The sequence below is a fragment of the Scyliorhinus canicula genome, chromosome 17 (genome assembly GCF_902713615.1).
Source record: "Scyliorhinus canicula chromosome 17, sScyCan1.1, whole genome shotgun sequence".
Classification (NCBI taxonomy): Eukaryota; Metazoa; Chordata; class Chondrichthyes; order Carcharhiniformes; family Scyliorhinidae; genus Scyliorhinus; species Scyliorhinus canicula.
This window is the reverse complement of record NC_052162.1, coordinates 80,943,946-80,959,653: the sequence shown is the minus strand read 5'-3', so window position 1 is coordinate 80,959,653 and position 15,708 is coordinate 80,943,946. Positions and strand designations below refer to the sequence as shown.

General features: G+C 41.1%; 1 protein-coding gene across 5 annotated transcripts in view; it reads right to left on the bottom strand.

Annotated features, from left to right (window-relative positions):
• Positions 1 to 15,708, bottom strand: part of lrch2 (leucine-rich repeats and calponin homology (CH) domain containing 2) — a 178,683-nt gene that overhangs the window by 77,177 nt on the left and 85,798 nt on the right. For all 5 annotated transcript variants that reach the window (XM_038775965.1, XM_038775961.1, XM_038775964.1 and 2 more), the window contains exons 8-11: positions 13,091 to 13,202; positions 11,493 to 11,605; positions 2,715 to 2,779; positions 557 to 664 (exon numbers count right to left, since the gene is read on the bottom strand). In XM_038775965.1, the coding sequence (XP_038631893.1) occupies positions 557 to 664; positions 2,715 to 2,779; positions 11,493 to 11,605; positions 13,091 to 13,202 (398 nt within the window). The remainder of the gene's footprint in view (positions 1 to 556; positions 665 to 2,714; positions 2,780 to 11,492; positions 11,606 to 13,090; positions 13,203 to 15,708) is intronic.

Below are 15,708 nucleotides of genomic sequence, written 5' to 3'. Positions count from 1 at the left end.
AACTTCCACATGTAGAATTATAGAAATATATAAGAATAGAAAAAGAGCAGTTTTGAAACAGGACTGCACATTAAAAACTCAAAAGGATTAGAAAGAAAGAGGAAAAAATGTGAAGAAACACACGAGAAAAATAGACGGTTATCTAATTTTATGTTCCCACCCTATAAATCGCCAAGATGCTATTTTTAGGATACCATCTAAATGAAATCTGTAATGTTTTAAACTGTAGCTGATTACATATTATTTATAAGTGCAAGATATACAAAAGTTAATGCCTGCTTTAAAAAAAAACTTTTCCATATAGTCTACTGCTACTTGATGCATCTTGCAGAGTAAATATTAAATCATGATCGCTTGAATTGGACATTGTAATTAACAGCAAAGTGGAAATTAAGACTTTAAATGCACTCGATTAGAAGATGATTTATATTGTTCAACTGCAAATTCAGAGCACACTTTAAAGTTTACTCAAGCACAGTTGTTGACTTGAAATCATTCTACTGCATCGAAGAGGTTGTTTGAAATAGTCAACCAAAAGAATAAGTGTTCATTCTACCTGTTTTGGGGTTCTTGCTGTAATAATTGAGCTGCTATTTTACGCAAGTCTGTCACTTCTTTCAACTCATCCTCGTCTTGTACCATTTGCTGCAAATCCCTTGAAGGCCTGTAATTACACAATCAAGTAATGTTACATCTAGAGAGGTTATGAAATGCCTTTTTTTTTAAAAAAAAACATGGCCTTGTAAGTATACACTGACATGAACTTAATTTTACTTTCCCACAATCTAAATCTGATATTTTCATTCATGGGATATATTTTTCCTGCACATCATCCTTCACGGTGTTCAGGGAACTTTGCAGGTAGACTACAAAATGTCAATTGAACTACAAAAGAGAACTGCCAAAACGATCTTTCAGTATATTGTTATAAATGGAGATAACATTTGAGCTCCATAACACTTCAGGGCATACTTCCAATGCTGTCTGGGTTATAACCATAAAATATGTATTTTCTGTGAGTCACCCTGACTAGTTAAAGAAACTTCTGAGATCATAGGCAGCAAACAAAAGCCGCCTGTAATGCTAATTGAGTTATTTAAAAGAAAAAAAGGTGGAGACATGAAAGCTGCAGCAATTTACTGGACACCTATTAAAACAAACTAAGCTGAAGTAGGCAAAGAAAATAATTGTGTTGTCCAAGATATCTATTAAAATCAACTCTGAAGTAGATGAAAAAAAGAATTTTGTTCAAAGCTATCAATTGTAGTGCTTTACATCTAAAACTTGGAAACGCACCCGTACAATCGCAATACATTGGTTCAGCAGAAAATTCAGTACATCAGCTGAACATTTCTAATATTTGGAAGTCTTCCAAGGTAACACTTCAAAAATAACTCGTTTGTTATGAAACATTTTGCGAGGAGTCCTGAAAAATGTTACAAAGCCTAGTCCATTTTCTTTCTTAAGCTATGCATGATCAACCAGTATAAAGTCAGGAACAGTTAGAATTTTTAGCTTTAACAAAGGATTTTGCAATGACAGAAGTGACCAAAATAAGATACGACGTCAGTTAAAGGCTAATTATTGTCTGAAATCTTCCTAGATTGGCAGCTATTTGAGCAATTTCTTGATATCACAACAATTTTTCCAGTTTATTTCAGGTTTAGAAAATAACTGTTATCTTTCTCTTCTGATAAACATTTTAAAAACTCAGTTGCGACTTTTATTTGTTCAGGGTTGTGGGTGGCGCCGGTTAGGACAGCATTTATTGCCCATCCTTAATTGCACTTGAAGAGTTGGTGGTAAGCTGCCTTCTTCAACGGTTGCAGTCCATGTGCTGTAGGAACAGTCACAGTGCTGCTAGGGAGTTCTAGGACGTTGACCCAGCAACTGTGAAGGAATGGCAATAATCAGGATGGTGTGTGATTTGGAGGGGAACTTTCAGTGGCTGGTGTTCCCATGCATCTGCTGTCCTTGCCGTTTTAAGTGGCTGAGGTTGCAGGTTTGGAAGATGCTGTCGAAGGACGGCTTGTCACTTTATACCAAGTGGAAGAATCAAAAGGGGTGGGCACTAGAAGTAAAGTTGCACACATGCACAAATGTGCATTGATATTTAATCCGCACATATAAAGTAGATGAGCATTAAACTAATTGAAATAATTAAAATCCTAAAACCTTTAGAGAATGTGTTTTTCTCAAGAGGTAGCTCTAATTTAAAAGAACAGTATTGAAAAAGTCACAATAGCAAAACACAGGAGGCCATCCAGTCCAGAGTCTACAACAGAGCTTTCAAAGAGCAATCCAGCTCGTCAGAACCTCCTGCTCCTTCCCATATCTGAGCAATTTTCTTCTCCTTCAAGTCTGTACTTCAAAGCTAACACTGAATTTGTATCTGTTACCCCATCAGACAGTGCATTTGAAATCCTAAGCACTTGTGTAAAATTATTTTCATCATGTTTCGGTTTCTTTTGCCAATCACCTTTTATCAAATGCATTTCAAAATCTGTATACAAATCAACTGCACTGCCACTGTCTGTCATTCTCATTTATTCATTAAAATAAGGCTCCTAAAAGTTTGTTCTGGAATTAAATTAGAGATACAGAATTTCTCCTCCCCCTGCCTCCCCTCCCTCATTTTGAATATACAATGGCTTTAAGCTCAAATGCCCAATAACTTCTTTTTTGCAGCTTTGATTAAATAGCTGTGTTCATACCTTGGTTCATCTCCCCAGTTATTTTCTTCTGCGAGTTGTGATTTTTCAGGCAACTTCCCTCGTTCCTGAGACAAAATGAATTGTTGAAAGAGATTACCATCATCATCCAAGCTACATTGTTGTGAAATAACGATATCAGGCATGAAGCTTTGCAAAATCCTTCTGCCTAAAAATGTGCCAAGTTATCATAATCACAACACCCCTTTGAAGTCTCAGTCTACAATTTTAGTTTTAAATTCACAGCATCATAATTTAATTTACATTGACCTGAAGTATTTTAAGGAATTGTATATTATTTTTAAGCAGTAAACATATCGCAGAACCTCTAAACTACAAAGATTTTCAACTCTCTCTACTTTACAGACATCAATATTATATACCGTTTACTAAATTCCAGAATGTCTAACTAGTGTTAGAAAAAGTTTGGAGATTAATTGTCTTGAAATTCAGGAAGGACTTCTGCTCCCGATCACTGTTCTTTACAGTTTACGTGGCACTCAGTAGCATTACCCAACACTCTCTTAACGGAGTGATCTGTTGGTCATCAGCAGCTGCCCAATGAGTAAATAGATTGGAACTCGGGAAGGTAAGGAAATACTGTATCTCTCTCTCACTGAAACTGACAGAAGTCCAACTGGGGAAAAAACAAAGGACATCACAGGGACTTATAGACTTGATTGGCTGATAGGAAAGCAGTGTTAAATTTGAAAACCCACTTTATTCGTTTATAAATTGCTTTCAGACAGAGGTAATAAGAAGGGATTATAAACAAAAGTTTATAAAATAAAAAATTAGGGTTTAAAAACTAAGTTTAAAAACTAATTAAATAAAATAGAGATGGAGTCAGGTGCGGTGTTGTTTCTGCATGATGTGGGAGTTGGTGGAGCCCACAGCCGTTCCCAGTGACCACATCTGTAGTAAGTGTTGGTTGCTTGAAGAACTCCTGCTCAGAGTCAATGAGCTGGAGTAGGAGCATTGGAAACTGAAACACATCCGTGTGGGGGAAAGAGGTATCTGGACACTATTGCAGTGGTCAGGGACAGGAGGGTGTGGCTGCAAGTGAGGCAGGTAGAGGGATCCAGGAGGTAGGGTTGCAGGAGCGTCAGCCCTTGCCCCTGTCCAGCAGCTGTGAGATTCTTACTCCTTGTGTGGACGGGAAAGGGGACTGCAGGACGGATGAGCAAACTGAGCACAGCACCGGTAGCCATTCAAGTGGAGGAAAGAAAAGAAATGTAGTCATAATCAGGGATAGTATAGTTAGGGGCATTGACACTGTTCTCTGTGACCAGGATTGAGAATCCAAAGGTTGTGTTGCCTACCTGGTGCTCGGGTTCAGGATATCTCATCTGGGCTGCGGAGAAACTTGGAGCGGGAGAGTAAAGATCCAGTTGGCGTGGTTCACATTGGTACCAACGACGTAGGTAGATCAAGGACAGAGGTTCTGCTAAGCAGGTATGGACAGCTACTTGGCACAGGATCAATAAGATTAAGGACGTAAATGCGTGGCTCAGATTGGTGTGGGAGAAATGGGTTTGAATTCATGTGCCATTGGCACCAGTACTGGGGAAGAGGGGACCTGTTCCAAAGGGGCAGTCTTCATCTGAATCATGCTGGGACCAGAATCCTAGCGAATCACATAAGTAGTGCTGTAAACTAAATTGGAGGGGGTGGGTTCAGTTGTAGGGGAAACTAGAAAACTTAATTTAAAGGAGGAGGTAAGAGTGCAGGTTAGCAATCTGGTGGATGGTGTAGCCACTGCCCAACACAAAATGGAAGATTGCAAGGAATGCAGGGAAAATGGACATGTTGTAAAGCAAGCAGCTTGCAAAGCGCTTGTATATTGGGACGGCTGCAGAAACCAGTTTTGATTGCTGCAGAAACCAGACAGCACTGTGAAAAGAAACCAGTTAACATACTAATGAGGAGATACCGGGCGATCCCCAGATACAATGGAAACAAGTTAAACACAGATCGATACATTGAATGGAAGGCCAGAATTTTCGGCGCCAGAGAAGCCCAAAACAATAAGTCCCAAGAACCGCCCCAGTGACCGAGGAACTGCCCCATGATTGGGGGGTTCAAACATATCGATTGGGAAGAGACCCAATCGATTCCAAGCAGGTAAGGGAGTCCGCCCAAAGGGGCGCGGATCCCCTGGGACCTATAAAAGACAGGTCCCACACATGGTTCTGTCTTCTGATCGAGCCCTCCAGCCCTTCTCTCTCTTTGACCAACACCGTGGACCAGCTTTTGCCAAGAAAATCTTGAACGAGAGAGAGAGGAGAGGGTTCGGACAGCAGCTGCCAACAAGTAAGTGCCTCATAACGATCGCTACCAGAGATAGGTTCTCCTGACCCCTTTTAACTGATACCAACCTGAAGTCTGCAGAGCAGAGCAAGAGGCCTTGTTCCCTGACCCAGCAGTTCCTTCGAGATAAGTATTAGTTTATTTAGCGGTAGGAGCAAGTTTAATCCTTTTAGCGTGTGCATGGGTAGTTATTATAATTGTATTATAATAAACTCAGTTGTTTGGACTTACTAATTGGTGTATGGTTTTATTGCTTTGAACTTCACCTTGAAGCTTATGGCGGTGTCTTAACGACACCTAGCGACTCCTGAGCTAAGTACAGAAACAGAGCCAAATTGAGTGTTAAGCACACTCACCCAGAACGACCAACAATGGTTACCAGAAAATAAAAGTGAGGAACAGAACAGGTGAATGTCTTTATGCACCAAGGAATTATAGAAGAGTAGGGGAATCTAACATTAAAACAAATTTAAAAGATTTGTATCTAAATGTAAAAGCAATCCTAACAAACTTAATGAGCGAATGGTGCAAATAGAAACAAAAGGTTATGACTTGGTGGGGATTACTGAAATGTGGTTAGAGGGAGACCAGATCTGTGAATTGAATATCTAAGGGTATGCAGTATTTTAGAAAGATAGGGTGAAAGGAAAAGGAGGTGGCGTAGCCCTGCTGGCGAGGAAAGCGATCAGTGCTTTAATGAGAAATGACATAAGCACTGGAGATCAAGATGTGGAATCAGTCTGGGCAGAAATTAGAAATAACAAAGGCAAGAAGTCCTTGGTAGGAGTAATCTATATGTCCCCAAACAGTAGTTCTACAGTCGGGCAGAGAATAAACCAGGAAATACTAGGGGCTTGCAAGAAAGGTACAGCAATAATAATGGGTGACTTCAATATGCACATAGACTGGAGGAATCAAATTGGCACGGGTAGCCTGGAGGCAGAGTTCATTGAATGTATTAGAGATTGTTTGCTGGAACAGTGTGTTGGGGAACCAACCAGGGAGGGGGCTACTCTCGATTTGGTATTCTGAAATGAGGAGTGATTAATTAATGACCTCTTGGGAATACCTGGTGCAGTAGGTCCTGGGAATACCTGGTAGAATTCGAGACTCAGTTTGGGGGCGAGAAAGTGGAGTCCCACACTAGTGTTCTGGAATTAAACAAAGGAAATTACATAGGCTTGACGACAGGTTTAGCCCGTATTGACTGAGCAGGAAGGCTAAAAGGTAGGATAGTTGATGAGCAGTGGTAATTGTTTAAGGAGATACTCAACTCCTCACAACTAAAAGGAAGAAAGATGGGGAGAGGTGTGAAAAAACATCTATGGTTAAACAAGGAGGTCAAGGACATTATAAAGACAAAAACTAAGTTATATCATATTGCAAAGGCCAGTGGCAGGCTGGAAGATTGGGAAACTGCCAAACATGAACAAAGGGATGCTAAAAAAGTAATAAAAAGAGCGAAGGTAAATTATGGGAAATAAATTAGCATAGAATATCAAAAAGGAGAGAAAAAGCTTCTACAGGTACATAAAAGGGAAGAGAGTCAGAGGTGAATGTTGGCCCCTTGGAAGATGAATCTGGTGAGTTAATAGTGGGAATACAGAAATGGCAGATATGCTAAATCAATACTTTGCCTCAGTTTTCACGGTGGAGGACACTAGTACCATTCCTCTAGGAACAGGCAATTTAGAGGTAATAGAAAGGGTGGAACATGGAACAATCTACATCAATAGGGAAACGGTACTCAAAAAACTCTTGGGATTGAGGGCAGACAAGTCCCCAGGGCCTGATGGTCTACATCCTAGGGTGTTAAAGGAAGTGAAATGAAAAATGAATAAATGAAAATCGCTTGTCACAAGTAGGCTTTAAATGAAGTTACTGTGAAAAGCCCCTAATCGCTATATTCCAGCGCCTGTTCGGGGAGACTGGTACGGGAATTTAACCGTGCTGCTGGCGTGCCTTGGTCTGCTTTCAAAGCCAGCGATTTAGCCCTGTGCAAAACCAGCCCCTGTGGCAGCAGAGATAGTGAATCCATTGGCTATTGTATTCCAAAATTCCATAGACACGGGAAAGGATCCAGTGGATTGGAAAAATGCCAACGTAACACCCTTATTCAAAAAGGGAAGGAGGCAGAATATGGGAAATTACAGACCAGTTGGTTTAACATCTGTTGGAAAATTGTTAGAATCAATTATCAAGGATCAATTGGAAAGTCAAAGCACTATCCATCAGAGTCAGCATGGTTTTATGAAGGGCAAATCATGTTTTGACTAATTTGCTTGAGTTCTTCGAAGATGGAACAAGCAAAGTGGATAATGGGGATCCTGTAGATGTAGTATATCTGGAGTTCCAGAAAGCGTTTTGATAAGTTGCCGCACAGTGGGTTAACTCAAAAGGTGAGATCACATGGGATTGGGGTAACTTATCAGCTTGGATAGAAGACTGGCTGACAGACAGGAGACAGAGAGTAGGGATAAATGGGTATTTTTCTGGATGGCAAGATGTAACTAGTGTGGTGCCCCAGGGTTCGGTCCTTGGGCCCCAGGTATTTACAATCTTTATTAACAACTTGGATACAGGTTAGAAGGTTCTATCGCCAAATTCTCAGATGAGACTTAAATACGTGGGATAGTAAGTTACAATGAGGAAATAAGAACCTTACAGATGGATATAGGTAGGTTAGTAGAGATGCCAAAATGTGGCAGATGGAGTTTAATGTGGTCATGCATTTTTGCCTAAAAAATGGAAATACAACAATACAACTTATCTAAATGGGGAGAGACTTCGGGATGCTCCGATGAAGAGGGATCTGGGTGTCCTTGTGCATGAGTCACAGAAAATGAGCATGCAGGTGCAACAGATAATAAGGAAAGCAAATGGAATGTTGGTATTTATAGCAAATGGAATTGAGTATAAAGGTAAGGAATTGCTACAACTATACAAGGCATTGGTAAGGCCGCACTTAAGTGTATTGTGCACAGTTTTGGTCCTCTTATTTGAAGAAAGGTGTAGTGGCATTGTGGTCAGTGCAGAGGAGGTTCACTAGGTTGATTCTCGAGATGAGGGGTTTGTCATACGAGGAGAGGTTGAACAGTTCAGGCCTATACTCCCTCGGGTTTAGAAGAATGAGGGGAGATCAAATCAACGTATACAAGATGCTAAAAGGTTTGGGTAAAGTAGATTTGGAGCAGATGCTTCCTCTTGTGGGGCATTCTAAAACAAGAGGTCATAATCTTAGAATAAGAGGTAGCAAATTTAAAACAGATTTGAGGAGAAACTACTTCTCCCTAAGGGTTGTGTATCTGTGGAATTCACTACCCCAGAGTGCAGTGGATGCAGGGACAGTGAGTAAATTCAAGGAGGAGGTAGACAAATTTTTAATTGGTAATGGGATGAAGGGTTATGGAGAACAGGCAGGACAGTGGAGAATGGGCAGGAAGGTGTAGTTGATGCCAGGATGGGATTAGCCATGATCACAGTAAAGGTGTTTAAACTCAGGAGGCCAAATTGCCTACTTCTGCTCCTAGGTCATGTGTTCCAGGGAGGAGATGCTCCAGCTGATTTTGCAATCCAGCTCTTAGTAGGTAATTCAGAGGTAATAGAAAGGGTGGAACTTGGAACAATCTGCATCAATAGGGAAAGGGTACTCAACAAACTCTTGGGATTGAGGGCAGACAAGTCCCCAGGGCCTGATGGTCTACATCCTAGGATGTTGAAGGAAGTGGCATCAGAGGTAGTGAATCCATTGGCTATTATATTCCAAAATTCCATAGACAAGGGAAAGGATCCAGTGGATTGGGAAAACGCGAACGTAACACCCTTATTCAAAAAGGGAGGGAGGCAGAATATGGGAAATATTGCAGGTAACAGATGAGGAACATATCAGCCACAATAGAATGGTGGAGCAGACTTGATGGGCTGAATTGCCTAATTTTGCTCCTATATCTCATGAACTTAAAAAGAAAGCCATGTCTGAAAACTGTTTTTTGAAGTGCTTTGATAAGGGACATGTGATTCATGTGCTGATGGGATGCTGCATGAAAGCTGTGGCGGCATGGTAGCACAATGGTTAGCACTGTTGTTTCACAGCACCAGGTCCAGGGTTCGATTCCCACCTTGGGTCACTGTCTGTGCGGAATCTGCACGTTCTCCCCGTGTCTGCGTGGGTTTCCACTGGGTGCTACAGTTTCTTCCCACAAATCCCATAAGCTGTGCTGGTCAGGTGAATTGGACATTCTGAATCCCCCTCAGTGAACCTGAACATGTCCAGAATGTGGCGACTAGGGGATTTTCACAGTAACTTCATTGCAGTGTTAATGTAAGCCTACTTGTTACACTAATAAAGATTATTAAATTAAGGCACACACTATTAAAGGCGATACAGCAAATGGTTATGAAGTCATTTAAATATTAGAAAACAGTATGGTAATTAATGATTGTTTTTCAGACTGGATGGAGCTAATCAGTTGGTGTCCTCTGGTGGTCATAGGGGGAACCAAATCTCTTCATATTAAAATTCATCTAATACGAGGTACATAATTTAAGCATTTTCAGATTACACAAAAATAGGACCCAGGATTAACTGAAAAGTTATGCAAGTGGCAGAAAAAGTTTTGATAGGATTCATTATGGGAACAAGTGCGAGAGGCTTTAGTTATAGAGATACCTGAAAAACCGGGTCTCATATAATTACAGCTAAGAATTTAAGAGATCTTATTCAAGTACCCACGGTTTAGAAGGGTTTGAGAAGGCAAATCAGAAAAATGGTTTTCAGTGGTGGGCATGTCATTCAATAGAGGACACAAACTAAAGCAACAAAGCCAGAGGTAATATGTAAAACACTTGCAACATCCCACCAGAAACAGCGATGAAAACAGGCTACAATTTTTAAAACAATAATTTTACAAAAAAGGAGTACGGAAAGTAATGAGACTAAGTCGACAGCCCTGTTGGAGATTTAAATAAAAAAAGAGAAAAGACTATTGACGTGGCTGGTTAGGCAACATCTGTGAAGAGAGACAGAGTTAATGCTTCAGGTCCACCCTTTTGGGGGAGCTGTCATTTGCATGATGGGACAACTGGATTGCTCCTATGCTAATATTTCTACAATTCTGTGTTTCACTCAGACAGATGCATCAGTTATTTGACAGGTTCGATGACATGCAACAGCAAATATTCAACAGTCCTGGGAGCACTGGGAGTCTCATCCACACTTTGTCAGCATTCACATTAGTGGAAAATATACTAACTTAAGATGGTGTAACTTTTAACTTGGAGCCCTGAAACGTTTTAAACAATATACCTGATCACATGTTGGCAAATTATTCAAAATTACGTGGCTTTATGACATTCAAAAAACTCTGGATCAATTAAACAAATTGTTTAGGGATAGATGAGAAATTTGATGTAGAAAATGAAAATCACTGTGCATTAAATACTAAATATACATGTATGACCATAAGCAAAGGATAGGTAAGTTAAGGGATTTACCACAATTGATCTGTTGAAAATGTGTCAAAAGTCGAGTATACAAATTGTGACATTGATTAAGCAGGCAAATGATCAGTTGGCTACACCTTGGCATATCTGGCAAGTCAAAACAAGTTGGTCTAGAGATCGTGCAAAAGTGCAGTGACTATATTAACTGGATCTCCGGAGCCAGCTCGAAGTTATGGGTTAAACGTCAGTTTCTAACACATCTGACCACTGTATAAAACGGTTAATTCTGAATGAAATTGACAATTTCTCTGAAAAGGCAGATATAACATGGCGGGTGATGGAAGTAGAGAAGAAAAAAATGCCACATTGATGCAGAATTAAATGCTCTTCCGAGATTGGGTTAGTATAGAATTTGCTTTATCCTGCATTAAACATTCTATCATCTCGCATGATATACCTATTACAATGGACAACTTTCCTCAGGAAATTAAATGTGTTTGACAGAATCAAAGAAAAAGAACATTGCTTTTGGTAAGCAGAAGAAATTCAGCTGATTGCCCAAATTACCCTTTACTCAACCTGTGCATTACTCTTTTTGCAAAATTTTGCACTCTTGAAAGTCACTTAATTTTTGGACTTTTAATTTGGACCAGTTATCAATATTACAAGCAAAAATACATACTTTGTTTCTATTTCTTTTCTTTGCACGCAGTCATGAATTTGCAACTGGCAAAGAGAGTAAAACTTTAACAAATAGTGGAGATTGTTCTGTAAAATTTTATCCACAACTCTAGTTTTGCTAACAATAATTTTATTATAACTGTAGCTGCTCGAGTCCCCAGGAATCATCCCATGGCATTATTCGGTGACATTGGATAAAAAGTAAAGCTGTTGTGGCTGACAGATGGACCAGTCTGTTATTTCTATGAAGCACAAAACGATGAAACACCATAAAAGTATTTGGCAGTTAACATCCACTCAGCATTATGTTATATTAGTAGCTTCCATATGCAAAGAAAAATGCCATACTTTTATATAAGTCACAAATGGAGGAATTAGATGAATATCTCCAGCTTCAGAAGGTGGTGTCTCCTCCTCTTCTGCATTATCGATCAAGTCTGAATGTTCCTGATCCAACGATACTAAAATAAAAGCCAAAAACATTGAGGGGACATGAAAACCAGTTGTGTCTCATTGAAACGGTGAGAGTGTAATTATGAAATAAGCCTCTAGGTACTTGGCTTGGAGAAAACTAAGTTGAGAACGTTTATTCAAAACCGGTACAAATAAAACCACTTTTTCAAAACTCTTCCCAATCAACATTTCAGCTTTTAAAAGAAAGTTTTAATTATCTCCTCTGGTTTAGAGAGTTCATCCAACAATTAACATTTGCATTTATATCGCACTTTTATGGCAGTAAAATAGTCCATCTGATCTGTCCACCCTTGTTAGAACTTTATACATTTCAATCTGATTTCCCCTCATCCTTTCAAACTCTAATGAATACAGGCCCAGTCGATCCAATCTCTCCTCATAGGGCAGTTTCGCCAACCCTGGCATCAACCTAATGAATCTCCACTGCACTCCCTCTATGGCAATTGTATATCTTTTCTGAGGTAGGGAGACCAAAACTGCATGCAATACTCCAGGTGTAGTCTCACCAATGCCCTGTACAACTGCAATAATACAGCTCTACTTCTGAATTCAAGTCCTCTTGCAATAAAGGTCAACATACCACTTGCCTTCCTGATTGCTTGCCACATCGGCCTCTCCATTTTCATTGAGTGGTGTACAAGGACACCCAGATCCCTTTGTACATCCACATTCTCCGGTTTATCACCATTTAGATAATACTCTTCCTCTCTGTTTTTCACACTGAAGTGTATAATTTCACGTTTGGCCACGTTGCACTGTCTGCCATATGTTTGCCCACTCTTTCAACTTGTCTAAATCACCTTGAAGCCTCCTTGCATCCTCTTCACAACTCTCAATTCCGCCCAGCTTTGAGTGGTCAGCAAACTTGGAAATGTTACATTTGGTTTCTTCATCCAGGTCATTTATATATATTGTGAACAGCTGGGGCCCACGTGCTTACCAACTAGTCACTGCCTACCACTTGAAAAAAGATGCCTTTATTCCTTCTCTGCTTTCTGTCTGTCAATCAATTCTCGATCCTTGCCAATAGATTACCCCCTATTCCATGAGCTTTCATTTTTGCCAAGTATAATAATAATCTTGAAGTAGGCTTACATTAACACTGCAATGAAGTTACTGTGAATAGCCCCTAGTCGCCAAACTCCAAGGCCTGTTCGGGTACTCGGAGGGAGAATTAAGAATGTCCAAATTACCTAACAGCACGTTTGTCAGGACTTGTGGGAGGAAACCGGAGCACCTGGAGGAAACTCACGCAGACACAGTGAGAACATGCGGACTCCACATAGACAGTGACCCAAGCGGGTAACGCACCTGGGACCCTGATGCTGTGAAGCAACAGTGCTAACCACTGTGCTACTGTGACACCCAATCACCCCTTGAGGGGTTAGCAAAAACCTTATGAAATTTAAACATATAAAGCAAATTAAAAATTAAAATTGAAAACTTCAAAATCAAACGCCTATTGCACTTACTTTTGTGCGAGTTGAGTTTATTCCCAACGAAATGATTGTCTGATTTGAGAGGCAAGTCCTTGGTTATTTCAGATACCTGAGAATGTAGGCTAATTGTATCATCATCTGAGGGCTAAACAAAAAAATTAGCATGAGAAAATTTTCCAAGGGCAAGAAGTTAAACTTAAAAACTATTACACTTATAAATAGTACTTTGCCCATGAGAGTGAAGATGAATATTAGCAGCCACAGCAGCTTACAAAAGCAAAAATATGAGATCTGGGTGCACAGGTCCACAGATCTTTGAAAGTGGCAACACAAGTGGACAAGGTAGTCAAGAAAGCAGATGGAATGCTTGACTTAATTGTACGGGGAATAGAGTATAAAACTGGCAAGTCATGCTACAGTTGTATAGAACCATGGGAAGGCCACACTTGGAATATTGCGCACAATTCTGGTCGCCACACTATCAGAAGAGCATGGAGGCTTTAGAGAGAGTGCAGAGGAGGTTTACCAGGATGCTGCCTGGTCTGGAAGGTGTCAGCTATGTGGAGAAGCTGAATAGACTCGGACAGTTTTCATTAGAACGACGAGGTTGAGGGGTAACCTGACAGAGGTCTACAAGATTATGAGAGGCATGGATAGGGTGGAAGGGTCAGTCACTAGTGGGCATACGTTTAAGGTCCATGGGCAAAGTTTAGAGGAGATATGCGAGGCACGTTGTTTTGTTTTTTTTTAAATACAGAGGATGGCGAGTGCCTGGAACACGCTGCCAGGAGGAGGTTGTGGACGCAGATACATTAACGGCGTTCAAAATGTATCTCAAAAAATACATGGATAGAATGGGTATAGAGGGATACGGCACTAGGAAGTGCTGAGGGTTTTGGCCAAGGGTTGTGTCATGACCGGTACAGGCTTGAAGGGCTGAAGGGCCTGTTCCTTTGCTGTATTGTTATTTGTCATATGTAACAATCTGCTCTGCCATTAATACCTTAATCCACATTCCCAATATATCCAGAATATAATTTTCTTCCTGCACTCAACTTCTGATACAAACTTTGGTCAACTTGATTCTTTTTATTTTGAACATTCTCCAATGAACTGCACCTTGTTGCCCCTTGCACCATTGTTAAATATCCAAGAAACCTTGGTTGGTTAAGCATTCAGTCCACCACAACCAGCCCTGACACCCCCTTCCCATTCAATACTGACACAGTCTCAAAGTAGCACCATTAAAAAGTGTATGGTCAAAGTTGAATGAAATGAAAAATGAAATGAAAATCGCTTATTGTCACGAGTAGGCTTCAATGAAGTTACTGTGAAAAGCCCCTAGTCGCCACATTCCGGCGCCTGTCCGGGGAGGCTAGTACGGGAATCGAACCGTGCTGCTGGCCTGCTTGGTCTGCTTTAAAAGCCAGCGATTTAGCTGAGTGAGCTAAACCAGCCCCTGAATGGACAAACTACAGGCATTCAAGATACAATGGGCGGGATTCGCCGTTGCCTGATGCCAATATTGTAATCGGTGATCGGGCAGAGAATCCAATGCGATGCCCAAATCGGGGCCGGCGCAGGTCAGCCATGCTCTGCCCCCTCGGAAGTGGCTTAATCGCGACACATGGTTGCAACAGCGTTGGCATGTCATCGGCAGGCCCTCCCGCAATGCTCCGCTGCCAATGGGCCGAGTTCCCGACCGCGCGGCTGACGTATGGTCTGAGCAGTTGGGAACCCGGCCTCGAAGTTGCGGACTGTGTCACACTTGGCCAGGATCCGTGCCGCTGGCAAGGGGGGGGTGGCTGGCCAGTCGGGTCTCGGATGCCGGGTCAGGTCCGCACATGGCCGGCGCTATGTTGTACGGAGCGACCACTGCAGGTCGTTGTCATGCGCATACATGACCAGGGATCCGGCCAATCTCCGTCCATTTTCGGCACAGGAGCTTCACCCGGTGCCGCTGCTAGCCCCTCACTGGTCCCGGAATCGGTGCGGTTTCGGTGTTGATTTTGCCGTCGTAAAACGCCTGAGAATTCTCCATTTGAGCTTGCACTTAGCCGCTGAAATGCAGAATCCAGACCTATATAGTTCAATCCTGGCAAATAAAGTAAATCATTCTAAACTTATAATATTTCACTTCTGCCCCAACACAGGAAATTGGAGAACTATGTTATAGAAAGTTAGTACTTGGGTTGCAATCTAGCCAAAAGTGATGTGATGGAAATAATTTGCACATGAAAATGCAGTAAGAAAGGATCAACTGAATCACTGAGAAGGCTCACAGTACAAAATAGCCTATAATTTAATATCTAAATTAACTGTGGAAGACACAGGACAATCACTACAGTAAAATAAAAATACAATTGCAGCAAGGGGGCACATTTGTGTTTTTGGATAAAGTATATTACTGAGTCAAGTACTGGGTATTTTACTATGATAATAACAATAATCTTTATTATTGTCACAAGTAGGCTTACATTAACACAGCAATGAAGTTACTGTGAAAACTCCCTAGTCGCCACACTCCGGCGTCTGTTCGGGTACACAGAGAGAGAATTCAGAATGTCCAATTCACCTAATAGCACGTCTTTCAGGACTTGTGGAAGGAAACTGGAGCACCAGGAGGAAACCCACACAGACACGGGGAGAAA